General features: G+C 37.8%; 2 protein-coding genes across 3 annotated transcripts in view; one reads left to right on the top strand and one right to left on the bottom strand.

Annotated features, from left to right (window-relative positions):
• The window catches only part of bltp3a (bridge-like lipid transfer protein family member 3A), a 40,234-nt gene extending 23,310 nt beyond the window's left edge, over positions 1-16,924 (bottom strand). The window contains exons 1-6 of one of the 2 annotated variants that reach the window (XM_051880076.1): positions 16,740-16,924; positions 5,374-5,536; positions 5,194-5,232; positions 4,093-4,184; positions 2,643-2,832; positions 734-874 (exon numbers count right to left, since the gene is read on the bottom strand). In XM_051880076.1, coding sequence (XP_051736036.1) covers positions 734-874; positions 2,643-2,832; positions 4,093-4,184; positions 5,194-5,232; positions 5,374-5,536; positions 16,740-16,783 — 669 coding nt within the window. In that variant the 5' untranslated portion in view covers positions 16,784-16,924. The remainder of the gene's footprint in view (positions 1-733; positions 875-2,642; positions 2,833-4,092; positions 4,185-5,193; positions 5,233-5,373; positions 5,537-16,739) is intronic. The other variant, XM_051880077.1, reaches the window with a different exon arrangement.
• A 1,186-nt stretch (positions 16,925-18,110) lies between these two features.
• ap4b1 (adaptor related protein complex 4 subunit beta 1) overlaps positions 18,111-27,737 on the top strand; it is a 32,168-nt gene continuing 22,541 nt past the window's right edge. Inside the window, exons 1-4 of the mRNA XM_051879642.1 lie at positions 18,111-18,259; positions 18,691-18,826; positions 20,595-20,819; positions 27,212-27,342. Of these exons, the coding sequence (XP_051735602.1) occupies positions 18,714-18,826; positions 20,595-20,819; positions 27,212-27,342 (469 nt within the window). The 5' untranslated portion in view covers positions 18,111-18,259; positions 18,691-18,713. The remainder of the gene's footprint in view (positions 18,260-18,690; positions 18,827-20,594; positions 20,820-27,211; positions 27,343-27,737) is intronic.

Raw genomic sequence — 27,737 nt, forward strand, 5'->3', positions numbered from 1 at the left:
TTTGATAAGATATATTTCAATAAATATATATGTGCTGTTTCAAAGTGAAGCTCAGTACTGTTTTCATTTACACGTCCATCTCATGATCCACAAAAATAAAAGCTCAATGGTTTAACGTTTGAAGGTGAAGAAATTACAAACATAAATATTAGTATTGTAAATTTCAAGTTGAACTATAATATATATATATATTTTTTAAAAAGTATCTATTTTAATGAAATTAATTTATTATTTTAAAAATTGTTTTTGAAATATTTTTTAAAATATATTTGAAAAAATATTATTTGTATTAAATACCTCTTTATTAGAATATAACCAGAAAATACAGGAAATTTGTATGCAGTATTAAAAAACGGAAAAAAAAAAAAAAAAAAATCAGAAAAAAAACAACAACAAAAAAAACAGCAATAGGAACCTGACTCTTTTTATATATATATTTTTTTTACATTTTGTGTACATATTTCCTGTATTTTCTGTTTTTTTTTATCACAATAAAGACCAAAAAATAAATATGGATGGTCATTAAATCATTGCTAAAACAACAAAGCTGGCGGTGGCCTAAGACTTTTGCACAGTACTGATGCCGATTCATTTCGAAGAGGAATGGAAAACCATGCAAACTTTACAATCAGGCAAAACCTAGGACTAGTTTAAAATGTTCTCATGTGACTATGACAAACATTTGATGAAGACGGTTTTTGTGAAGATTTCAAAATAAATATCAAAGGTGTACCCTGCGTTTGAGAGCGATGCGTATACGTCCTTGGTTGGTAATGAGGCGCAGCGGTGTGCTGCCCAGATCCTGTTCGTCACTCTCAATCGCGTCCGCCTCTATGCGCAAGCTCTGCCAGTTGATCTCCTTGAACGTTAGGACCTGCCGGACACCAGAGTAGAAGACATCCCACTCAATAAAAACATGAACACAGGCAAGTCATGTCATAGGTACGGTCATGTAAATGTAAGCTTGGCGAACAATCATGGAGATTTTAGTCTTTCCACATTGAAGTAGAGTTTTAACAACCCAAGGGCATTATCAAGATGGACTTTCTTCAAAATAAAACAATTTTCCTATTCAAATCCATCTTTACTTTCTATTATTGTCATAACTTTTATTGCATTTACATGTAAACTGTCAATAAATTACTGCGTAAACTATATGCAAGATTTAAGAAGGACTGTATTATTACTTAAAACAGTAGTAGGGCTGCACAATATTTGGGAAAAAAATGGCATTACAATTTTGATTTTCTGCAATATATATTGCAACATGAAAAAATACAGGGATTTTCACTAAATGAGTTTGGAAAATTATTCATTCTAGAATGATATCAGTGATTTTGTAGGAGAGTGCATCTGCATAGAAAATAAAATGTTAATAAAAAGCTAAAAGAATTGCCAACCATCCTTTAAAGGTATAGTTCACCTAAAAATGAAACAGCTGATGGGCCCCATTGACTTCCATAGGATATATATACATTTTTTTCCATAGTATGTTTGGCCCATCAACTGTTTGGTTACCCATATTCTTCAAAATATCTTTTGTGTGTGTGTTCAGCAGAAGAAAGAAATTCATACAGGTTTGGAACAACTTGAGTGAGTAAAGGGTGAGTGAATGATGACAGAATTTTCATCTTTGGATGAACTATCCCTTTAAGGGATTAATGATTTGGGAAAAACTTTAAATTTGGGTGTTCACGAACAGAGATAAGACTGTTATAATGTTATAATGCCGCGTTTAACTCTTAAACCCACAGTGCACATATATTTTTAATTAAATCAGACTTTGCAGTTTGATAATTGCAGCCAATTGCGATTTAGATGTTATAAATTTTGATTTATGAACATTTATTTTATATTTACATATTGTGTATATAACAGTAGGCAAGAAAAATGCCAGACACGTGTATTAAGAAAATAGTGTCAGTTTTGATTTCATGTTGGCTAAGGAAACACACATTACATTCGAAGCACTGTGCTTTCTACTCCACTGACTTCGCTGTGCTTCAGTGGGCGGCGTAACCCTGATGGCCACGGGCAAACAGAAGCACAGCTCTATATTGAGAAAGAAGGAGAGGTCATCTTTGAGTGTAACATCCATCTTACATCTAACTGCATTACAGCTTGGGATAGGGTCATTTAGAAGATCTGGCAACCTGAATACTCTGTCCATATATCAAAATGATTGCTCTGATTTCATTACCTAACGCTGGTCTGGAAAAGTAATTAAGAGGGGACTTCTCATGAGCATGTGCTTCTGTGAGTGGAGAAAAGCGAGTGAAAGAGGAACAAGTGGAGGAGAAGTGAAGTGTAGAAACACTTTGATCTGACAGCTGTTGATCTTTGCACTATATGACTATGCTGCTTTTTGTCCCCTTCTGGATTATGTAACCAATGCTATTTTTTTTCTATTCACTTGCTCTTTAAAATGAAGAAACTGAAAGCTGTTTTTGTGGCCTTTTAATGCCATAAAAACCTAATGAGGACATTTTTGCACTTCTTCAAGCTTAATGAGGCAAAAGTGTTGCATAACCTCGAGTGCTTCTTCCAGCAGGTGTTGGACATGTCAAACTGAGGGATCAGCATTCCAGGACAGCCCAACATACACTGTACACACAAAACAGGTACTACCATCTGTACTGTACCTCTCCTCTCTTAGGATGTGTAATGCGTGTGTGACGAAGGTCGGTCTTCTGCCATTTGGGATTGAGGCTGCAGCCCTGGAGCTGCCAGAGCTCGAAGGAGGCATGAAACGCTCGGGCCTGAACTTTAATTGTGATTGAGTTGATGATCACAGACATTCCTTCCACAACCTTCTCAGCGAAGCCATACTCACTGCAGAGACGAGAAACAGACCGCAAACATCCGTTAGACAGAATGACCGGATCTGACCTTCAATCCAATGTTAGTGTTCACTAAAACCAAAACTTTTCAATAACTGAAATAAAATAAAAGAATTAGATGAAGAACTTAAAATAAAAAAAAAAAGTTGCTTTGGAAACTAACTGAAATTTTTAAGTTTAAAAGGTAGGGTAGGCAATTTCAGAGAGGCAAGTAATAGCAAGCTAGATTTGAAAGCGTGAGATCCCACCCTCCCTTCAGAGCGTCTCTAAAGCCACGCCTCCTCCAAAATACATGAACACACACAGCAGAGTCTGCAAAGAGTCATGAGACGGCGTTAAACTACCTCATGTCTCAAAGCACATAACATTACAATAACCTGACTGCTGCAGATTCATTTCGCCGTTGACAGTGTTGACATAGAAAAAATAAATCCAAGTCTGAGGATGACAGTTCATCACGGGTTGCCATCTCATAATTATGGTTATGATGCCGTGAACGGAGCATAAGATCATTGTTTTGGTTCAGGAGGAACTGTAAAAGGCGGCTGCTGTTTGTATGTGGCGTCCGGAGACTGTCTGTCTACAACTCTGCATAGCCTTACGAAATGCGCTGATGACATGTGATGTCTGCACAAGCAGGTGCGCGGAGGAATGGAAATACATATGTTGACCAAATGCAATGACTGGACAAACATTTTTTGTTCCTGAGACTTCCACAGAAGATATATGTACGTTTTAATATTTAGACCACTTCTATTATTGATTTCTATCAGGATGTGAAGAGAGTTTCAAACAAAAAGGTTTTATAAAACAAATTGCCTACCCTACCTTTAAGTGCTGAAATGACTAAAACTGAAATAAAAAATAAATTTGCTCCCTAAAATGTCCCACAATGCACTATGAAAACCAGGGAGCATCGATGCTCACTATGTTCCCTTAACGGAAGTACTGAAGCATGAAACATAAATCACGTGAGCCAACTCACCACACACAATGACACGTGATAGATGCTTAAAAAAATGAATAGAACAACAACAAATTATATTTTGGCATAAATATATATTGTTAGGCAGGTAACAATCTAGCTAACAAATAACAGTATTGATGCTTGACTTGGCAAGTGCCACTAATAAATCTAAATGTCAATGTGCATGATGGAGAGGACATCATAGGGAGGTTTCGCCACTCTCTGTATGATTTGTAAACCACTGTGCATTTGTATACTAAAAGGAGGATGGCAGATCATTCTGACCTTTGGCCTGCAGTAATGGCAATTGGAGAAGGGCCGTTTGGGGGCCGCGGTTCCTCACAGGTTCTCATTTCAACTTCTACTTTATCCAGGAACTGCAAAAGGAGAACAGAATTCAGGCAGAATTCAATGGGTCAGAACTTCTGATGTACTGTCAGGCATTTGTTTTATTATGATCTACACTTCTCAAGTGTAGGAAGCTAAGTAACACTAGCTATCTTTAACAAGTTAATCCAATGTATGAGATGTTGTAGTGGTAGAGCATTAATGCACAAAATAGATTCAAAATCTGCATATGATTTTTGCATTCCCATTTTCGCTTATAAAACAGCCATAACTTAATATTTGTTCAAAGAAAACCATATTGTATCTGATAAATAACTTCTCATTAATGAGTTTAAGTGCAAAAATGTCAACATTTTGAAGGTTATTACCAGGTTATTACTACATTTACCCCTTTTTTATTAATTAAAAATTAGAAATTCTTTGAAATTTCACATTTTAAATGAACTACAGAAAATCATTGTGTTGCAAGAAAACCTAAATAAAAAACAAATTATATTTACTTTTATAAACTTTCATTTTCAGATGAAAAAGAATTTATGCTGCAATGGTTTATCAATAGTTGTGCATAAACCAAATTATCTATGCATCTCATGTAGGTCAAAATAGATCTGAATGCATCATGCGTGTTAAAAAGACACAGAAAGTCCCAGACTTATTCAACCTTATCATTTGCAATTACTTACTAGAGTAGTTTGTTCATTCTCACATATTTTGCATATGTTTTTGCTTCAAATCAACTGCTATGGTTTTGTGATTAATCTCTGATGTGATGGGTTTGTTTCAATTCTAAAACTCCCGAAATGTCTATGGATAAGTTAACTGTAGTCCAAGCCACTGAGAAAGTGTGCAGTCACTGTTGCACTCTATTGGACCCACCTTATCAGAAACATTTGAGTGAAACACAAACATAAAATAAGGTTACATTTGCAGAAGTGAAAGGCGACTGGAGATCATGTGATAGACATGGGGATGACAGAATGTGACTGAGAGAAGAATCATGATGTAAGAGGGGAAACACAATGATGGGGAGATTCTTACCAAACATATGGGACTGGTCTTCAACTTTGTCCATTGTATCTGACATGAAAAAAACAAAACAAAAAAAAAACCCCACATTTAACTACAGTTCTCCAAGCTATAACGTTATTTGTGACAGTTTCCTCTCGTGCACTACAGCTTGAGATGAATGATAATTCCTCCAGTTCTTCTCCATCCTACCCGTATAGCAGCCTTGTTGCAGTAGACACGGGTGACGGCCAGCCAGGTGGGCAGATCCAGCATGTTCTGCAGCACTTCCTCATCCAGCTCCAGGTTGGACAGCTGACCCTCTCCCTTCAGTGTGCTCAGGTTGATCTTATCTGGGGAGAGGTTCTTAGTGAACCTACACAAGACGAAAACAAGCACTGATTGGTTACATGGTTTAAGAGTTACAAGTCTATAGTGTTCATGATAAATAAAAGGAAAAATTGTTTAACCAAGTTTTTAGAACTCGTGTCAGCTTCATAAGGTTTTGAAAGACTTTTACACCATTTTCAAGAAGAATTGAATTGAAATGTTCATGTTCAACTTCCTTTAAGGCCCTGACATACTTAAAGTGAAATGGAACGAACAAAATCAGGCCAAAACAGTTCGCATCGAGAGTACGATACAGCTTGCCAGCTTTCCCGGAAAAGTTCGCTCCGGCTGGTAAACACCTTCGTTGTACCATTGGTCCGCGGTGATTATGTAATAGGTAGGTGTGGCTCTGAGGCTCCGCCTTCTGTTGCATTAAAATCTTCTCCGGTTCATTTCTTCTGTTCAATCTGTGAGTAAATACTTGAAAACACTGGAGAGCCGCTTTATAGTAAAAAATGATGGTGGTAATTCTAACCAAAAGCGACACTGATACTATTTTTTCATACTGTAAAGCTTCAAAGCAATATATAAAGTTGTATATAAGTATACGTGGTATGACGTTACTGGAGTGCCGAATTGCAGGGCCCGTGCTTGATATGATCAGATGGTTTCTTTACTCCTGTTTTCTCACCGCTGTCATTTTTGTTTTGTGTTTATTTTGCTATTGAGAGAAAAGTGCGCAGCACATATTAAAATATTTATCTAAACACCGCTCTCAGCAGTGTGGGCGGCGTTGGGATGTTCGCTAACAGTATAACACTGTTCACGTATTTCAAACTTCTTTTTACCCCTAAGCAAGTAACAAAAAAGAACTTTGCCGTGAGTATATCAGGGCCTTTAGTGTGTAATGTTGAAAATTTACAAAGCACAGAGTCACTCCAAAAGCGAGTTATACTCTATACCAGTGCGTACTTGTTCTGAACTCCCTGAAACATCTCCATTGTAGTCTTGAGTTTTCTTCCGGAAACGAACACGTCACAATAGTCCTCATTTAAATAATTCTCTCCCAATGCATATGCAAAAAAAAGGGGTTGGGCCTGGTTGAGTTAGTTAGAGGTGTGTTGAAAATTGTGGTTATAGCAAGGGCATGACATTTCCCAAACATCGATTCGCTTGAAGAGGTTGAGCAATCACAACACACTGGTCCAGCCAACCAATCACATGTGCTTTTCAGAAGGAGGGGTTTCACAGAGACAGGATCTAAACAGAGCATTACTGGCAGACTGGGAAGTGAGGAGCTGCAAATATGAGAAAAATAAGATTTTTTTTTTGAATACTAAAGCATGAAAACCTATTCTAGTAGAGCACAAAAACAAAATCAAGACTTTGAAAAACGGCATAAATTTCCCTCTTAATGACTTGAAAATGTCATGTGGTGTAACCATCAAGAAAAAGTAATAATTTATTTTATTTATTTTCATCTTTGGAAAACAAATCAAGATATTTTTGATGAAATTTGAGAGGTTTCTGATCTCCCTACAAATCATTCCAAATTTCAAGGTCCAGAAAGGTAGTAAAGACATTGTTAAAATAGTCCATGTGACTACAGTGGTTCAACCTTAATGTTATGAAGCGAGAAGAATACTTTGTGTTCAGGAACAATGTGTTTAAACAAGTTTAAATTGTTAAATAACACTTCCAAGTGTTTAAATTCATTTCTTGACTTTTTTGTCAGGTGGTACAACCAAATACATATAACATAAAATTGTGTCATAGTATTTTATTTCGAATTTGGTATTATTAAAACTTCATTTTAAACAGTTTTCTTAGTCTGTTCATTTGTATAGACGGTTGCGCCACCTGACATTTTGGGGGTTTAAGAAACCAAAACACAAAATAATATTTATTACATGAATGTACTGAAAATGAATTCAAACTAAATAGGTTTTATAAATAAAATGATACATGTCATGAATTTATCAAATTATTTTAAAAGGAAATAATGCAATTGGATACAAAAATATGCACACCATGTCACTGACCCAAATGTAATAAATTATTAATTGATAAATATCATAATGTTTATATATATATTTATGTTATACATTGTTTATGTCATCATTTGGACAAAACTTAATGACCAATAAGATTTTAGGTAATGGGAACATATAAAAGTCATATTCATTGAACGGTTTCCATGTAATTTCCATCTCATTCCCCATTCGGTCACTTTTGACGCTGTTATATTTTAAGGTAACAAGGTCTGAGCTGAAACCCACATCACAAAGACAGTCATTGACTAACTTTGGCTAATAAGATTACAAAAGGCCTGCAGTAAGATTGCTTTAAGCCCACGGGAGCGTTTCTAACCCCTGCCCTCAAAACCTGCTGAGATCACACACACAAACACACAGAGCACATCTAATATTCACTGTACAGCACTGCGGTTCGCCTGCCTGTACGCTTCCTAAGATGAAAACAGCACATTCACTATAAACGCAGAGCACAGTGTGGCCGCTTCAAAAGACTGAAGTGTTGCATGCATTTGAATGGGAAATCTCCATCTGTTCAAAGACTTCAAAGATTAAGCCAGCCTTCAGAAGACCAATGAGAGGGAAAATACTGTTTACAATATTACCACACCACTTCAGTCACATTTCAACATGGTGCAACTAACCTATACTGTATATGCTGCAATACATGATTGTGATTCTCTGTGATGCTTTAATGTGTTATTGTTGATAACAGTGAGATTTTAATATGACATATTTTGCAGTATTCAATACTTAGGTAGTTTTTCTAACGAAGACTAAAAAAGTGCAAATGAGAATATTTGGCAAAAGATATTTAGTCACTGTAGAGTGCATGAACATTCATCAAATCATACAGGATTATGTTACATATTCTTCTGAGAAAGAGAGAATATAAAACAGGGCGATTATAGTTAACTGAAACTAAAGCCATGATTTTTTTTTTTTTACTTGAAATAAAGTAAACTTTAGCTGAAATAAAATATATAAAATAAACCTTAAACTTATTTGATTGCTCATTTTCATTTAGATTAACTTGATGTACTAAAATATCTAAAACTAAACTAAAATATTTTAAAAAGAAATAACAAATGATAAAAACACAATAAAATTACTAAAACTAAAATGCAGGCCCTCAAAACAACATTTTGTGTAAATGAACGGCCAAAATGTATAAAAATGTTTCTGTTTTTAGTTGAAAACGGTGTTGTGTAAATAGCCCCAAAGATAACACTGATATTAAATTAAATAAGATGGGGGAATACAGTAGAAATGCAGTAGAAGAGGTTGTAGAAGAGTAGTAGAAGATGATGAAAGGGTTTTCTAGTCAGAGTGACTCAGTTGACATTAAGCAGTGAGAACAGAGAGGACTATGGGACAAACAACAGCCTGATGTCTGGAAACTCAGCATCTCTCTGCTGTCTCCTGAGAGTGCATCAGCCAGGTGTGTTTATCTCATTCTTCGCCTATCTCATTCTCATCTTCTGAGAGGGTTAGTCACTTCAAAGTAGGGCTGGGTGACAGCAAAAAACACAACATCCTTTTGATATTCACTGTTTATGTATATAAACATATGTATATGCTAGGGGTGTAAAGTCACGGTTCGGTACGTACCTCAGTTTTGGGGTCAGGGTTCGGTACGATACTGGTACAATAGGAAAAATGGCCACATTTTAGTTTAGGGTCCAATTCTCACTATAACTATTAACTATGACTTTTGCCTCAATAAACTCCTAATTTACTGCTCATTGATAGTTAGTAAGGTAGTTTTTAAGTTTAGGTATTGGGTAGGATTAAGGGATGTAGAATATGGTCATGCAGAATAAGGCATTAATATGTGCTTTATAAGTACTAATAAACAGCCAATATCCTAGTAATATGAAATAAATGAATAAGCAACTAGTTAATAGTGATAATTGGACCCTAAACTAAAGTGTTACTGGACAAGGCCACTAATTCACAATGCTAGGTTTCTTTTAATTTAATTTTAAACAGACAGTAGTGCAAATCACAGTTTGTTCCAGCTAGTAGCATTTTGTCCCCTAGTTGGTACAGTACAGCCTCTTATAGTGTATTAAGCACTTTTTTGCAGGGCTGATAAAATACAAAAGCTATTTGGTCACAATCAGATACAAAACTGAAAAGCATGTTATAAAAGTACAAAATAAACAGATACGAAACAAATGTGTATGTAGTATGAATGTAATCCAGACGTACTACGTTCACCATGTTGTCACTATCACGTGATCTACCAGCGTCAGTTGCGTCGCTTCACAGCCATTCACAAATTCTCTCCCATGGCCTCATGGGATAGTAAAGTTTACATCGTTTGCACACTTTAGAATCTCATCGGAAGAATTAGGTCATCCGGGTACTGTTTCGTACTCTCTTATTCGGACATACTTCTTTTGTCACATACGGTTTCTCACCTACTATATAGACCTTATGTAGCCATGCCCCTTTTCAGCGCTGTGCTCGTTGTCTTGTCTTCTGGTTTGTATTTCCACAGCGTGAAGGTAAGATTTTATGGATTTATTAATGAACCGTTTGTGAACCCGGTCTACTGATATTTGTTAAGACATCCACTTCAAACATTTCATGAGTTTTGTTAACTCTACAATAAGTAAATCCACATCACCAGCTAATTACTCTTCGACAGGGATGCCACAGAAATATACAGAAATATCAAAGACAAAATTCTAAAGATGGCTGACTGCTTGTTTCTCTGGCGTATAAGGTCTATAGTAGGGAAGTTTGCGATTTTGGATGCAGCCCAGGGCAGTAGGCAAAAGAGTAAGCAAAATGTACCTGGATGACCTACTACTTTCGGCGAGATTCTGAAGTGTGCATACGATGGACACTTTACTATTCCATGAGGCCACAGGAGAGGATTTTCTGGCAGTGAAGCGACAACTGACGCTGGTAGGTCACGTGACAATGACAACATGCCGAACATAGTATGTCTGCATTACATTCATACTACAAACACTCATACTATATAGAACATACTTTTTTAGTGGTTGTAAAGTAATTACTTATTCAAAAGAAGTTCCTGCTCAAGAAAGTATGTGATTTCGGATGCAGCCCAGAAATAGATGGGTCAGAGAAGGGAGACATTTAAAATCTGTACTGCTGGTGTGCCTCCAGGAACAGGGTTAGGGAAACACTGTCCTAGAAAACTTAATGGTCACTAAAAGAACTCCTATAAAATTATCATGACCATTCATGATGTTTATGTTTATATTTTGAGGATCACTGCAAAAATATCTTGAATATTTGATATACACTGAACAAAATTATAACCGCAACACTTTTGTTTTTGCCCCCATTTTTCAACTCAAAGATCTAAGACTTTTTCTATGTACACAAAAGGCCTAGTTCCCAAATCTATCTAAATTTGTGTTAGTGTGCACTTCTCCTTTGCCGAGATAATCCAATCACCTCACAGGCATATCAAGATGCTGATTAGACAGCATGATTATTGCACAGGTCTGCCTTAGGCTGGCCACAATAAAAGGCCACTCTAAAATGTGCAGTTTTACTGTATTGGGGGGGTCCGGGGGGGTCCAAAAACCAGTCAGTATCTGGTGTGACCACCATTTGCCTCAGGCAGTGCAACACATCTCCTTTGCATAGAGTTGATCAGGTTGTTGATTGTGGCCTGTGGAATGTTGGTCCACTCCTCTTCAATGGCTGTTCGAAGTTGCTGGATATTGGCAGGAACTGGAACACGCTGTCGTATACGCCGATCCAGAGCATCGCAAACATGCTCAATGAATGACATGTCCGGTGAGTATGCTGGCCATGCAAGAACTGGGATGTTTTCAGTTTCCAGGAATTGTGTACAGATCCTTGCAACATGGGGCCGTGCATTATCATGCTGCAACATGAGGTGATGGTCATGGATGAATGGCACAACAATGGGCCTCAGGATCTCGTCACGGTATCTCTGTGCATTCAAAATGCCATCGATAAAATGCACCTGTGTTCGTTGTCCATAACATACGCCTGCCCATACCATAACCCCACCGCCACCATGGGTCATTCGATCCACAACGTTGACATCAGCAAATCGCTTGCCCACACGACGCCATACACACTGTCTGCCATCTGCCCTGTACAGTGAAAACCAGGATTCATCTGTGAAGAGAACACCTCTCCAAAGTGCCAGATGACATCAAATGTGAGCATTTGCCCACTCAAATCGGTTACGACGACGAACTGCAGTCAGGTCGAGACCCCGATGAGGACGACGAGCATGCAGATGAGCTTCCCTGAGACGGTTTCTGACAGTTTGTGTAGAAATTCTTTGGTTATGCAAACCGACTGTCGCAGCAGCTGTCCGGGTGGCTGGTCTCAGACGATCATGGAGGTGAAGATGCTGGATGTGGAGGTCCTGGGCTGGTGTGGTTACACGTGGTCTGCGGTTGTGAGGCTGGTTGGATGTACTGCCAAATTCTCTGAAACGCCTTTGGAGACGGCTTATGGTAGAGAAATGAACATTTAATTCACGGGCAACAGCTCTGGTGGACATTCCTGCAGTCAGCATGCCAATTGCACGCTCCCTCAAAACTTGCGACATCTGTGGCACTGTGCTGTGTGATAAAACTGCACATTTTAGAGTGGCCTTTTATTGTGGCCAGCCTAAGGCAAACCTGTGCAATAATCATGCTGTCGAATCAGCATCTTGATATGCCACACCTGTGAGGTGGATGGATTAACTCAGCAAAGGAGAAGTGCTCACGAACACAGATTTAGACAGATTTGTGAACAATATTTGAGAGAAATAGGCCTTTTGTGTTCATAGAAAAAGTCTTAGATCTTTGAGTTCAGCTCATGAAAAATGGGGGCAAAAACAAAAGTGTTGCGTTTATAATTTTGTTCAGTATATGACCCAGCCCTACTTCAGATTATAATAATACACCCAATTAAAGCACACTTGAATGGATAAGAGGGCTGGTTCGTGTCTATCTGGTCATATCTTCTCACATCATCATTATACATTCCTCTTTTCGTCCACTCCTGTAGTTTCCCCGTCCCTCTCCCACAGACCTTAACAAACAGTCTGAAAACTAACATGTCAGGCTGACCGTAGACGAGACTCTTTCAGTAATGTGAGTTCAGCGTTCTGTGAAGAGACCACAGCTAGACATCACGCAAGCCTAGATTCTAAATACTGCTTTCACTAAATCAATTAAAAAATCATGCAAACTTGATGACAAAAAGCCCATTCTGATTAAAGGACAGTTTCTGTGAGAGTGTAACATCAAAGCCTTGGGGTGTAACGCTTAAAAAACCCTGGAAATGGTTTGATAAGGTCATTATCCTTCCTTTGTTGACATTTCTAACTGGGAGAGACATATTAAAAGACTTGCTTTTTTTAATAGCCAATAGCCTTTACTTCATGACGCAATCACAAACCACGGTTTGTTAGTTGGTTGCAGGTGGTATTAGAGGGAGAGACATTCCCATTCTAGATAAGATTTGATTAGACAATCATTTGAAGATGAGTCATCAATATTTTTTCCATTTTCAGGAAGATTAAGACTGTAAATTTGAAATGTGTAAACTGCTTGAAGCTGATTTTGTTCATGGGGTCTCCATGGCCTGATAACCATAAGGTTGCTGGTTCAATCCTCAGATGGAGTGAGTCTCAAGCTATTACTTGGCCAAGGCACTTAACCTCAGGTTGCTCCAGCAGGATTGTCCTGGATATCCGTATCACTTAGCAGATGAAGAAGCAGATTTAATCTACTTCAGCAGTCTTAGCTGTTCAGTCCCACTCACACACCAATTAAACTGCAAATCAACAACCAGGACAGAAAAAAAAGAAGAAATTTGTATATTGTATTAAGATCAAAAATCAAGGGTACAAGGACGATCCTGATGGTGAGAGTCAAACTGACCCTAATTGAATCAAACAGTTGTGTTGTGGACTCTGCAATCTTTTACATTTATAACTATTTTTAAAACAATATTTTTATCATTATTGTTATAGTTATTATCGTCCTTAGTGTGAACAGGCCTTAATGACTAAAAAAAGAGCACATCTCACATATCATCTCCTTCATTTGAAGAATCATTTATGTCTGTAGCACAAAAGTTTTGGGATAAATTACGTATCAAAGTTTAATATTTAGGGATAGAGGTCTGCTGAAATCCTTAACCCTCAGTATGAGCACTAGTAATAGTGATGCTTGCCTTAGTAAACACTACTAAGGAGAAGGTCCGGGAGCGTGTGTGTGTTAAACAAGCATGACAAAATGACGCCTAGCTGTCAGCTGACAGTGAACTAAGGAGAGGCTGAGCTGAATGAGAGAGAGAGCTGGCAGAGCTTCAGCCGTGACTAAAAACAGCAGGAACTAGCATGTGCTTTAACACCCACAGAGAGCCTGCTGAGAAATCAGAGCCAAAACACTGGAGTACAAGGACTTTCAAGCTTCTGAAGAACGAGAAATGGTGTAGAACTGTCTTCCTCTTCTGTGGACATGAAATAAGAGTGATTTTTATATCTCTATCCCAGAATATCTTCGTTATAACAGATTTTTATTCAAAGTGACCAAGATTTCAATTATTACAGAGACAATCCCGCTGAAGTAATCTGTAGGTAAAGGATTAGTTCACTTTAGATTTAAAATTTCCTGATAATTTACTCACCCCCATGTTATCCAAGATGTTCATGTCTTTCTTCAGTCGAAAATAAATTAAGGTTTTGAAGGAAAACATTCCAGGATTTTTCTCCATATAGTGGACTTCACTGGGGTTCAACGGGTTGAAGGTCCAAATTGCAGTTTCAGTGCAGCTTCAAAGGGCTCTACATGATCCCAGACGAGGAATAAGGGTCTTATCTAGCGAAATGATCTGTCTTTTTCTTAAAAAAATAAAATGTATATACTTTTTGACCACAAATGCTCGTCTTGCACTGCTCTGCGATGCACCAAGCATTACGTAATCACGCTGGAAAGGTCATGCGTGATGTAGGTGGAAGTACCGCGGTAGGGCGAAAAACTCCTTCTCATTTTCTCCTCCAACTTCAAAATCATCCGACATCGTTCATTTACCTTTTTTTGGTAAAGGCTGTTTGACTTAATCTTTGCATATTCGCTTTTGTAGACACTGGATCGCCTACTGTACGTCACACGTTTTTGAGCATTTGTGATTATAAGGTATATGCATCTTTTTATTTTAAGAAAATAGCCGACCGTTTCGCTAGATAAGACCCTTATTCCTCGTCTGGGATCATGTAGAGCCCTTTGAAGCTGCATTGAAACTGCAAATTGGACTTTCAACCCGTTGAACCCCAGTGAAGTCCACTATATGGAGAAAAATCCTGGAATGTTTTCCTCAAAAACCTTCATTTCTATTCAACTGAAAAAAGAAAGACATAAACAACTTCTTGGATGACACTGGGGTGAGTAAATTATGAGGAAATTTTAATTCTGAAGTGAACTAATCCTCAAACAGGTTTTTATTATTACACTGTAAACATGATCAATGTTTACTCTTCCCCTTTGTTACCTGAACCCAGATATCCTTGTTTATTTGTCAGCAAAAGTCTTTTGACAGCTCCAGGGCTTTTCTGAAAACTACAGATCGTACTTCCGCACTTCTGTATCCTTGCCCATTGACAATCGGATCGAGCCCAGTGCATTATGGGTGTTGAAGTGTTCTTATCTTTTTGGCAAAAGTAAATGCCACAGCCCTTTTTTGGTGAATTAGCTCTTTAATCAAAGACAAAATAGAGATGATGGCTTGACTGAGGAACTTTATTAGTAAGAGAGTGATATTAAAAAACCAAATTCAGCATACACCTTATTGATGAACAGAAGAGGCCAGAATATAAACTCAATGCGCTGTTTCTCGTTATGTGTTTTTCCATAGAAAACGCTTAACCATTTAGCGTGTTGCATTCATATTCTGGCCTCATCTGTTCGCTTCTTTATAGTATGCTTTATCAATACTGGATTTGATCTTTTAATATCACTGTTTTAGTACATTAACGCACTTTAAGTGTTTTTCACATTAAGCGTTTTAAAACGTCTTTTAGTGATTGAAATACTGCAGCAGGTGCTGTATATGGATCACAAGTTCCCAAAACTTGCCTTTTGTTCACATATTTTAGTTTTTCTTCTTTTGAGAGGTGATCTAAATATTCGTGGCTTGAAACAGATGGAAAATTGACAGGCATGTGCTGCAGTTCTAGGGATGTTTTGCCCTCCAGGGTCTCCACACCAGTCACGTGACTGAAAATTGGCCAATGTTAGGAGTCACCTTAATATATGGAGTCACCAAATCATTTAGCCTGGACCAAATTTGGATAACCTTTCCTCTAAAACCGAATCAGGGAAAAGAGTTTTCAGTTCAGCAAAACTTCAGCAGATGCTTACTTTTGTCTATAACATATAGTGCCTTACAGCACACATATTACCTCTTTGAAATAAAAAAAAAAAGGAAAATATAAAAATAAAACCTAATTCAAAATATTATTTATTACTATCAATGATACTAAAATAACACTGCCTCTGAACAAGACCTACATTTTTTGCAAATTTACAACACTTCTGTCAAACTATTACACCATCAACTACCCCTGAAATCAAAAGGAAATGGCTGGAAACGAATTGGTAGGATACACTTGATATATGAATAATATCCCAGGAAAACCAACATCTTGACAAAATCACGGTCACTCTGGAGTCACCTGAGGTTAAGTGCCTTAATCAAGGTCACGGTAGTGATTTTACTGATCAGCCTTACAGAAAATATACTTTCATTTACCAGCTCACAACTATCCAAAAAGTAAAACAACAGAAACCAAAGGCATAAATAGTCAAGATCTCTGTTGAATATGCCTTCTTATTTCAGCTTAAACTATTGGCATATCAGATAATCATGCTGAATATGGAGTTCTCCCAAGCCTAACATGTTTAATATGCCACTACTCTGTCACAGGCCCCGTGTTTGTGTTTGTGTGTGTATGTGCAGGTCAACACTTGTGTTGTTTCAGCATAACACCAGCAGTGATGCTGCAGTCTATTAGCCTGTCAGCTAAGTGATCCCAAATGTACATTTATATTCATGTCAATTATATACATTCTAGGACAGGTACTGCTACACAATGAGCATATGTATGTTTGTTTATTAGCTGTGTGACTATGTGAGTCCCGTGAAAACACTGACACTGATGAATCAAAACATGACACTCAAACAGCATATTACCTGGACAGATGCTTCAGGATCTGCTTTTTAATGATTCCGGCCATCCCGTCAGATTGGCTATCTCTCCAGCATCTTCAGAAATCTTCTGCTGCCACACACACTCACACACATTCACACACAAACACACACTCACACTCCGCTCACGACTGACACTGGTACTGCTCCAGCGCAGACTGTCTGCCAATGAGAATCACCGCAGCGACTGCGTGTCAAAATAAAAGACCTCACTGAGAAGAGAGACTCGACCACTAGAGGGCCTCAGCAAACTTCTGAGGGGGCCTCAAGATGACTTAAATAAAGAGAAAACAAGCATTAAAGTACGAACTACAAATACGATATTTCTTATATGAATTCACCCCTCAACAACAGATTTGTGTTTTCTTTGAAGAGTGTTATTTCTAGACATGGAAAAGACATATAAAATTAAAAAAACTGTATAACTCCTTGGATATTTTTGTACATTTTTTATGTATAATTATTTGTTTAATAGGCATATTTATATTTATAATTTATTTATTTATAAATATTTATGATTAATTTTGAACTCTATAATATTTTATCAGATAGGAATTGTGAGTAAAAAAAAAAAAAAAAAAAAAAAAACTTTTACTGGGCCCTTGAAGTCAAAAGGTTTGAGAAGCATCTTAATAAACTAAACTACTATAGGATATATGGAGACAAAAATACATCACATTCTTAACGATACATTGAAAACAGCATTTTAACGAGTTCAAAATATATATGCAAGATTATCACACAATATTTGTTAAAGTTTAAAGTACAGTAAGTGCAATCAAAATAACAAAAAAAAAAATGTCTATAAATAAAAATAAGTTTCCATCATTAGGATTTCCATCACATTTTTTTTTTTTTTTTTTTTAACATGAAATGGTTTACTTAGAACCTCCAGACAGTTATATGTAGTGGTATTTTAAGCTAAACACCTGTAAATCAACAAAAACATTCAAAGTACACGTATAATCTAACAGATAACAACAGAAAACCAGATAAATTCCTATCTTTTACAACCTCCATCAAGGTAATGTTACTTAATTTTAATTTTAATTTTAATTAGGCTATATTGATTATTTACAATGATTTTAGCATCCCTTATTGTGACAGTGGTGCAGTTATGGCATTAGATGATTATACCATAGCATAAATATAATGGAATCTATTTATTACATCACGGATCAGTGATTACCATTCATAGTCATTGATATTCATAAAGTATTACTGGTTGTATTCATACAGCACTTACTTCAATGCACTTTTCACGGAGTGTCATCCTAAATGTCCAAGACAATTCGTTTATTTTAGTGTAAAATCACACAAAATCAAACAGGCGACCTTTATTTTGAAGATCAGGAACATGTTTTGAGAGGAACTAAATCATTTTGATTCTGGCTTCACGCTTCCTGATTGCCATAAACAAGCTAGTATTTCTAATATTCAGTTCTCATTGTTATTTTCTTTTAGTTATTGTGTATTGATGTACTGTTTAGAAACGCATAGAGGAGGTATGTTGCATTTTATTGTCTTACATGCCCTTTGTGTGTGCGAAAAGCACATAGTACTTTCAGAAAGGGAGATGATAAATCTATTGCTTTCGATATAAACTGACATGTATGAGCTCCATAAAGAACTAAACAAATATAGTAAATAACAATGCATAAAATCGAACAGCTGTCATCTTATTCTGGTCTTTAGATTTAAGTTTGTCTGTTACTGTACTGTCAGGGTGACTCCATTTGTGATTGATTATGATGATTGATTTAGTCTGTGTGGTTCTTTACTGCCAGGCTTACACTGATTTATGATGTTTGTTAAGATTAGGCACAAAACAGAATACATCATTAGAGTGCAATTACATTACTGCATAACACAAGAATCAGAATCATAAAATATATTATGCTTTTTCAAACTGTCTTCCTCTGCTTTTCTTTGGGAGGCACCTGAACTGAAGAACCCACAATGCCTTATTTTGGCTCGGAGGAGACGGTAAAAGAGCTCAAGCGAGCTCTGTCCAATCCCCATGTCCAAGCAGACCGCCTCCGGTACAAAAACTACATCACCAAAGTCATCAGGTCCGTGAAATGTTCATCTTCCTTTTTGATGAAGAGAGATTTTTCAAAAGGACAAAGCACCAAACAATGAAAAACCTGTAAATATCAGAACATTTTAAAATAGTGTTTTCAGGCCTGGAATCTTAAAAATCATGGAAATATCTATAGTGAACATACATTTTTCTAGTTCTCAGCTCGTAAATAACTCATCAGCTAGATATTGCTTGTATAGCATGTACAATATAAATTGTTTGCAAGCCATAGTGATGTGAGCAGACTTTTCTTTTGAGTCGGTTCTGATTTAATCATTTGAACTGGTTTTCAAATCATTTTGAATGATTTATTAGCATATGACATATATATATATATATATAATTTATCCTATTGAACAAGCATTTCACTAGCTGAAGAGGAGACTAAAGGCAGAAAGTTCTCAAAACAAGCAACTGCTAAAAAAAATGGCTGTATTAAAGGCCTGGAAAAGCATTTCAAAGTGTGAAACAAACAAAGAGTCTGTTGATGTCTATAGGACTCAGACTCGCTCCTCCCGGATTTACAATTAAATATTAGCTTTTACACATTTACATTTGCTTTAAGTTAAACTGTCCCAATACTTATGCTCACATTAGACAGAGGGATCAAACTCTAAAAGTGCTGTACTTCTTAGTTGGTAAAGCATTTTGTGTTGAAACAGCCAATAATAAAATGTGACATTCTGTACTTCTGTACTGCCTCATATTAATCTTTTAATCATATTTATAGATGTCTTGACACCACAGCTAACAGAGAAATTTTGTCTTTACTGTCCCAATACTTACGGAGGGTACCATAAGTATAAAAAATATCATGAAGTAATCTGTAACTCATATATTCTAAGCCTTCTATGTTCTAAACACAATAGATTATATGAGTACCAGAACAGCATGTATGTTATTGTTTATTATGCATCTTGATTTCTACCTTAAAGGGATAGTTTACCCAAAAATGAAAAGTATCCCATGATTTACTCACCCTCAAACCATCCTAGGTGTATCTTCTTTCAGACATTCCCAGATATATTTAAAAATATCCTTGCTCCTTCAAGCTTTATAATGGTTGTGAAGGGGGGGGCCACATTTTGAAGCCAAAAATAATGCATCCGTCCATCATATATATAATCCATATAGCTCCAGGGGGTTAATAAAGGCCTTCTGAAGTGAAGTGATGGGTTTTTGTAAGAAAAATATTATTTAAAGTTAAAATGATTGACTTTAATAACTAGCTTCCGGCAGATGGCCGTACGCATCGATTTCGCTTCAGAAGGCCTTTATTAACCCCCTGGAGCCATATGGATTATTTTTTATAATGGATGGATGAATTTTTTTTTGGGCCCTCCCTTCACTACCATTATAAAGCTTGGAGGAACAAGGATATTTTTTTTTTATTTTTTATTTTTTTTAAATATATCTCAGATTGTGTACATCTGAAAGAAGATAGTCATATACAGCTAGGATGACTTGAGGGTGAGTAAATCATGGGATCATTTTCATTTTGGGGTGGACTAACCCTTTAACTCTTATCATTAGTTAGGCTAAGTCTACATTCCTGATACATTTGAAAATGCATTTGTTTCTCTACGTTTTGACCTTCTGTCCACACCGATACAGTGTTTGTATCCTTGAAGACACTATCTCAAGTGGATGAATTTGAAAATGTTGTTTTATTTATTATATTTTAAGCATGCACAGAAAGTGTGATGTTTCAGTGTGATCAGTGTGTTTCTCAGGCTTTGTTGTTTGTCTCTTTGTAGGTACATGACACAGGGTCTGGATGTCTCTGCTTTATTTATGGACATGGTGAAAGCCAGTGCCACAGTCGATATTGTTCAGAAGAAGTTGGTATATCTGTACATGTGCACCTATGCCAGTGACAAGCCAGACCTGGCACTACTGGCTATCAACACCCTCCGTAAGGATTGCGCTGATCCCAATCCCATGGTGCGAGGGTTGGCCCTGAGGAACATGTGCAACTTCAGGTTTGTATGTCTTGCATCATTTCTTTTTGTCTGTCTAGACCAGGGGTGGGGAACGTTGATCCTGGAGGGCCATTGTCCTGCAGAGTTTAGCTCCAACTCTGAAAAAAACACTCACCGGCCTATAACTTTAGTAATCCTGAAGACCTTGATTAGCTTCAGGTGTGTTTAATTAGGGTTGGAGCTAAACTCTGCAGGACAATGGCCCTCCAGGATCAACGTTCCCCACCCCTGGTCTAGACCCAGAATATCATGCCATCACCTAGTAACCCCCAACAACCACCCAGAACACCAGAACAACAGCCAAGCATTGTCACAGCAATGATCCAGAACACTGCAACGATTAGCCTTGCAACACTCTAGCAACAATCCAAGACACCTTAGCAATCACTTAGCAACACCCTAGCAACCACCAAAATACTGAAACAACATTTTAGCAACACCCTAACAAGCAACACCCTAGCAACCATCCAGGACACTTTAGCAATCACTTAGCAACACCATAGCAACCACTCAATCACAACAGCATCTTAGCAACACCCTAGCAACCATCCAGGACACCTTAGTAATCACTTAGCAACACCTTAAGGCTGATTTATACTTCTGCGTCAAGTGTACGCCGTAGCTACTGTTTGTACCACGCGTAGCCTACAACGTAGTCTGACGTGCACCTCTTCAAAAATGTAACAACGCGTCAATTCTATGCGGACCACAAGCGCTGTGATTGGTCTGCTAGAACCCCTCCCTCAGGTAAAAAAACTGGCGCGGAGCAATAGAAGGAGAGCGAGCGTTTTCAACTTCCATAGGAATGAAAGAATGCTCTGTTTCAGGGGACACATGCAGTCAAACTGCAACAAATCATTACCTATTTGCAGATTCTCTGCTGTTTCTATTTGTAAGCTGCTCTGACAACGTACATGACACGCAGCTTCTTCTTCGGCTTTTGCCTTGATACTCAACATGACCGCGGACACTGCCTACTAGTGGTCTGTATGCACGTCGACGTGGACAACGACGCAGGCGTATAAATGAAAACAGACGCATAGCCTACAGCACAGAGGCTCTGGCATAGGTCCGACGCAGAAGTATAAATCAGCCTTTAGCAGCCACCCAAACACAGCAGCAACATCTTAGCAACTCCCTAACAAGAAACGTTATAGCAACCACACAAGACGCCAATCAATTAGCAACACCCCAGCAACCACACAGAACACTGCAACAGCATCTTAGCAATACCCTAACAAGAAACAGCAGGACATTATGACAACATCCAAGAAATGCCCCAGCAATGACACAGAACACCACAATGGTCGGCCTTGCAACACTCTAACAAGCAGCGCCCCAGCAATTACCCAGGACGCCTTTGAGATCACTTAGCAATCACCATAGCACCCTCCCAGAACACCTCAACAAAAACTTAGCAACACCCTAACAAGCAACACTATAGCAACCATCAAGGACACTTTAGCAATCATTTAGCAACACCCTACTAACCACTCACACACTGCAAAAGCATCTTAGCAACAACCTAACAAGCAACACCCTCGCAACCATCCAGGACAACTTAGCAATCATTTAGCAACACCCTAACAACCACCCAAACACTGCAACAACATCTTAGCAACACCCTAACAAGTAACACCCTAGCAACCATCCAGGACACTTTAGCAATCACTTCACAACACCCTAGCAACCACCCAAACACCAAAGCAACAGATTCGAGCATGCCGCCATTCGTCTTTGCATCATTACGTCACATCTGTTTACATGAAGGAGTCCCAGCTAGTAGGCTACACTGTAAACCCAAATAAGTTGGGCTAACTCAAAAAACTTGAGGTAATCAGTTACATCAAATTTTTTGAGTTATGATATTCCCAATTTCAAGTAAGCAGAACTATCAAGTTTTGAATTTGTAGTACTCATGCATGTTAATTGCTCCTAACTAATTTATACATTTAACTTAAAATTATCAGGTTATCTAAACGTAAATATTTTGCTAGCTATAACAAACTAATTCAGAAAATGCCAACTAGCTAATTTGGTAACATGTTAACAATAGCATGGTATAGTATTTACTGAATGAGTACAGCAATTTAAAACATGTAACTTATCTGCTCTCAAACCAAGCAGCATGCGCCTTTTGTCACCATGATGGTAACTCTCCAAAACCCCCATTAACAGAAACTACTGAATCTCCCTTACCATTAATCTTGCACAAAAAACATAATATAACACTTAATTTTAGCATTTACTATTCTTTTCGAGTGCCATGGGCAAAGCATGCTAGGAAATAAAAATCCCAGTTTCATTTAAACTTAAGTTCGTCTAAATTAAAAGAAATGAGTTCATACAACTCAAAACAATGAAACAGTTCAGTTTACTTGAAATATGTCAGTGCTGTGAACTCAAAAGAAAAAGAAAGTTCTAAATACTCATTACAGTTAATTTAAAAGAACTATTTTGTTTCATTTAAGTTTGTCGTAATCAAACCAATTACGTATTTAGAGTGTTAGGGTTTACAGTGTATATCATGTGAGCATGCTGCAGGTGACGAATCATTTATAGCCTTTTCTCACAGCAGCTGGAATAATTTTTAAGATAATTTCAGATTGCATGGTATGAGAAATTAACGTTAGAAATTAGACTGTATAGAAATTGAAATCAGGTAAGGCTAATCACCATTGGTAGCGCGATTTATTGTAATGATTTTTTTTTCCTCAGTTGGTCAGAACAAAAGTGGCACACACTTACTTGTTCAGAAGACATTTTCCAGTGAAAATTCTTATTCTGGTCATACTTACATGACTGTGGTGACTGACAGCCACACATTCTCCTCAAAACATTAGATTCATCCGTGCTGGGGAGCTGTGCCGATGCACAACCCACATAAAGATGATAATTCCGCAAATAACGGCAATTGCAGGTTTCAAACACAGATTGTGACAAAGAAGCTAAACTTATGGACTGCAGCTTTAAATTATATACAGAAAGCAATCAAAGAAGGCTCCCTTTACTGTCAATCACACAGCATAAGTTTATCTGGACACTTTCCAAAACTCCCGTTATGTAATCAATGACGCTGTTACACTGCACAACAAAGCTTGTACTGTATTTACATTGTGTTTGCATTGTTATTTATGGTGAAAGCATTTGTGAGAGTGCAGAAATCGTGTTGCAATGATGAGATCACAGCATTCACGCGATCAACAGACTGTCTGTCATCTGCTTAATGCTCACTGCTGCAACCTTTAATGTGATGGGAATAGATCTAAATATAATGCTATCAATACTTTTCACGATTTGTTACTCTTGACAGCTGTAATAGTAAAAAAGTATTCAAGAGGGTTCCACGTGTAATACTTATTTCATATGCAAAGATGTCAGTCAATCACAGCAGTGGCCATTTATACTGAAGACTCACAGCAGACACGCCACTTCAAACCCAGCGTTTAAATCAGAGGGATAAAATCAGGATAGAAAATAGCCATTTATTTCTAAATTATGACGTTTTTTGAAGTAAAAATCATATTAACATTATAACTGCACCTCAGGAAACATTATAAAATAATAAGAAGAAAAAATCCAGTTCATGACCCCTTTAAAGTGCCCCATTATGGATTTTTGAGTGTGTAACAGAGCTCCAAGTGAATGAAAACATCCTGCAAAGTTTTAAATCTGAAAGTGCACATAAAGTTATTGTCACTCAAAAGTAAGAGTCGACTCTGAGTAAATTAAATGAGTCGTTTATAAAACGAATCCCAAGCCGTTTCGTTGTGACCTCACAACGAAACATTAGCATATTGCCTGCCCACTTACTGCGCGCGCAGATGCCAGGGAAAATTCATTTTTTCAACAATACCACAGCAGTACAATCTTTTGTTGTGTTCCCGTCATTTTACTGAAGACTTCTTCTCAAACCTCATGGAATTTAATGCAGGATTCACAAAACGCTTGGTCTTAAAATATGGATCAATGGATCAGTTTATTTGCACCAGCTTGCTCCTCTGAAACCCAACCTGTAAGTATTATTAATAATTGATGTTTATATTTTCTAGCGATCATTCAAAATTTGTAGTTTTGTTCAAAAGTTCAAAAGTTTCGTAGTTACACAACATGTTATGTTGTGTAACGTAAACCCTAGTCTGTATATGTCTCCTGCTAACCGGCTAACTCACGTTTCTGTAGTTCTGCTATTCAGATGTTGGTCCAATATTGTCTAAAAATGCATCGATTAATGCAGCTTGTCTGTCTTATTACTTGGAGTAATGATCAAGGATGGAGCATGACTTTTGTTTACAGAGTAATTCATTATCAGCTATTCACGTTTGTGCTCGGCTAACGTGGAAGTTTACAACATAACTGTGGGCTCGGTTTGTTTACATAACTGTAAAACAAACAGTTTTTTGTGGCCTAAATGTTTATCTTATGTTAGAGGTTTTCAGATTCACTTGGCATTCTGATTCAGTTCCCACAGGTGCACCTATATAAAGTATAACATTGACGCTGCTATCACGTCTTATAAATAACACAAACTAAAGGTGACACTTACCATAGAGAAACGTCCTACTCCATTCGTGATTGTGAATCAGTTTCTGGTTGATCGACTACTTCAGACGTTTCACCATCGGACTCGGGCTCGAATTGACACAGTAAAATCGATGCTATCTTTTCTGTCCATACATTGTATACAATGTCTTGCGAATTGATAGCTGTTATTCAGTTATGGCAATGGGCGCGTGGTGAGTGCAGTAGACCGATCACAAAGGATTGGGCCATCTGATCAATCAGAGCAGTGTAGGCTCATGGAAAGGAGGGGTTTAGAGAGGCTGATTCTTTGAACTGCTTCTAACGAATCGTTTACAAATCATTGAGAACTGAGGTGAAATTAAATGTACACTATATTGCCAGAAGTTTTGGGACGCCTTCCTTTACATGCACATAAACTTTAATGACATCCCATTCTTAATCCGTAGGGTTTAATATGGAGTTGGCCCAACCTTTGCAGCTATAACAGCTTCAACTCTTCTGGGAAGGCTTTCCACAAGGTTTAGGAGTGTGTTTATTTATTTATTTATTTTTTTGACCATTCTTCCAGAAGCGCATTTGTGAGGTCAGGCACTGATGTTTTGTGAGAAGGCCTGGCTCACAGTCTCCACTCTAATTCATCCCAAAGGTGTTTTATCTGGTTGAGGTCAGGACTCTGTGCAGGCCAGTCAAGTTCCTCCACACCAAACTTGCTCATCAATGTCTTTATAGACCTTGCTTTGTGCACTGGTGCGCAGTCATGTTGGAACAGGAAGGGGCCTTCCCCAAAATGTTGCCACAAAGTTGAGAGCATGAAATTGTCCAAATTGTCTTGGTATGCTGAAGCATTAAGAGTTCCTTTCACTGGAACTAAGGGGCCAAGCCCAACCCCAAAAAAACAACCCCACACCACAATCCCCCCTCCACCAAACGTTACACTTGGCACAATACAGTCAGGCAAGTACCATTCTCCTGGCAACTGCCAAACCCAGACTCATCCATCGGATTGCCAGACAGAGAAGCGTGATTCGTCACGTCTCCACTGCTCTAGAGTCTAGTGGCGGCGTGCTTTACACCACTGCATCCGACGCTTTGCATTGCACTTGGTGACGTAAGGCTTGGGTGCAGCTGCTAGGCCATGGAAACCCATTCCATGAAGCTTGAGCTAATCTGAAGGCCACACGAAGTTTGGAGTTTATTATACTCTGCAGAAAGTTGGTGACTTCTGCACACTGTGCGCCTCAGCATGCGCTGACCCCGCTCTGTGATTTTACGTGGCCTACCATTTCGTGGCTGAGTTGCTGATGTTCCCAATTGCTTCCACTTTATGATACCACTAACAGTTGACCGTGGAATATTTAGTAGTGAGGAAATTTCATGAATGGACTTATTGCACAGGTGGCAACCTATCACGGTACCACGTTTGAATTCACTGAAGCGACCCATTCTTTCACAAATGTTTGTAGAAGCTGCATGCCTAGATGTTTGATTTTATACATCTGTGGCCATGGAAGTGATTGGAACACCTGAATTCAATGATTTGGAGGAGTGTCCCAATACTTTTGGCAATATAGTGTATATTTTTTGACTTTGCATGCATGTAAACTTGTTGTAGGAGACTCACGAAACAATATTAAGAACCTTAAAAATGGCATAATAGGGGCACTTTAACAACAACCTAGTGACCATTCAGAACACAACAACAGCCTAGCAACACCCTAACAAGAAACTCTGTGATGGCCACCCATAACACTTGTATCATGGCTGTGAGTTTTGCATGAACTTTTAGAAAATGTAAATCACTTCACATTGTGCCGAGCATTGATGAAAACCTAAGATACTGTATCTACTTCAATTTGTATGTTTTTCAGAATGCCAGGAATGCCAGAGTACATAGAGCAGCCCATTGTTGCAGGTCTGCGAGACAAGGCCAGTTATGTGAGGAGAGTCGCTGTGCTTGGATGTGCCAAAATGCACAGTCTACAGCCCAACACAGACATAGGTAGAAACAAGCACTCTGTTTATTTAAATTTTAACAGTTGATAAGAAATATGCCAAACATAATGTGATAACTGTTGCTATCTTATTTTATTTTGGTTAATATGTGTGCATAAAATGACATAAGCTGAATGATTTGGGTCACACTGCCCCCTTTAAAGAAATGTTTCAGGTTCAGCATCTGTGATGACTAATCATGTCACGCATCCATAACTGAACAAAACATTTCTTCCAGGAAACCCCTGTTTGATTATCACCATGATAGTATTTAGCAGAACAATACTGTGTTATTTCCTGTCTTTCCTAAATATTCAGTGTGTTTGTAGCCTCAATGTCTTTGAATAGCCTTTCTATAAGAGCCCAGTTTATGTTTTTGCATGATGAATGTACAGTAGAGCA

Source organism: Ctenopharyngodon idella, chromosome 22 (genome assembly GCF_019924925.1).
Source record: "Ctenopharyngodon idella isolate HZGC_01 chromosome 22, HZGC01, whole genome shotgun sequence".
Taxonomy (NCBI): domain Eukaryota; kingdom Metazoa; phylum Chordata; class Actinopteri; order Cypriniformes; family Xenocyprididae; genus Ctenopharyngodon; species Ctenopharyngodon idella.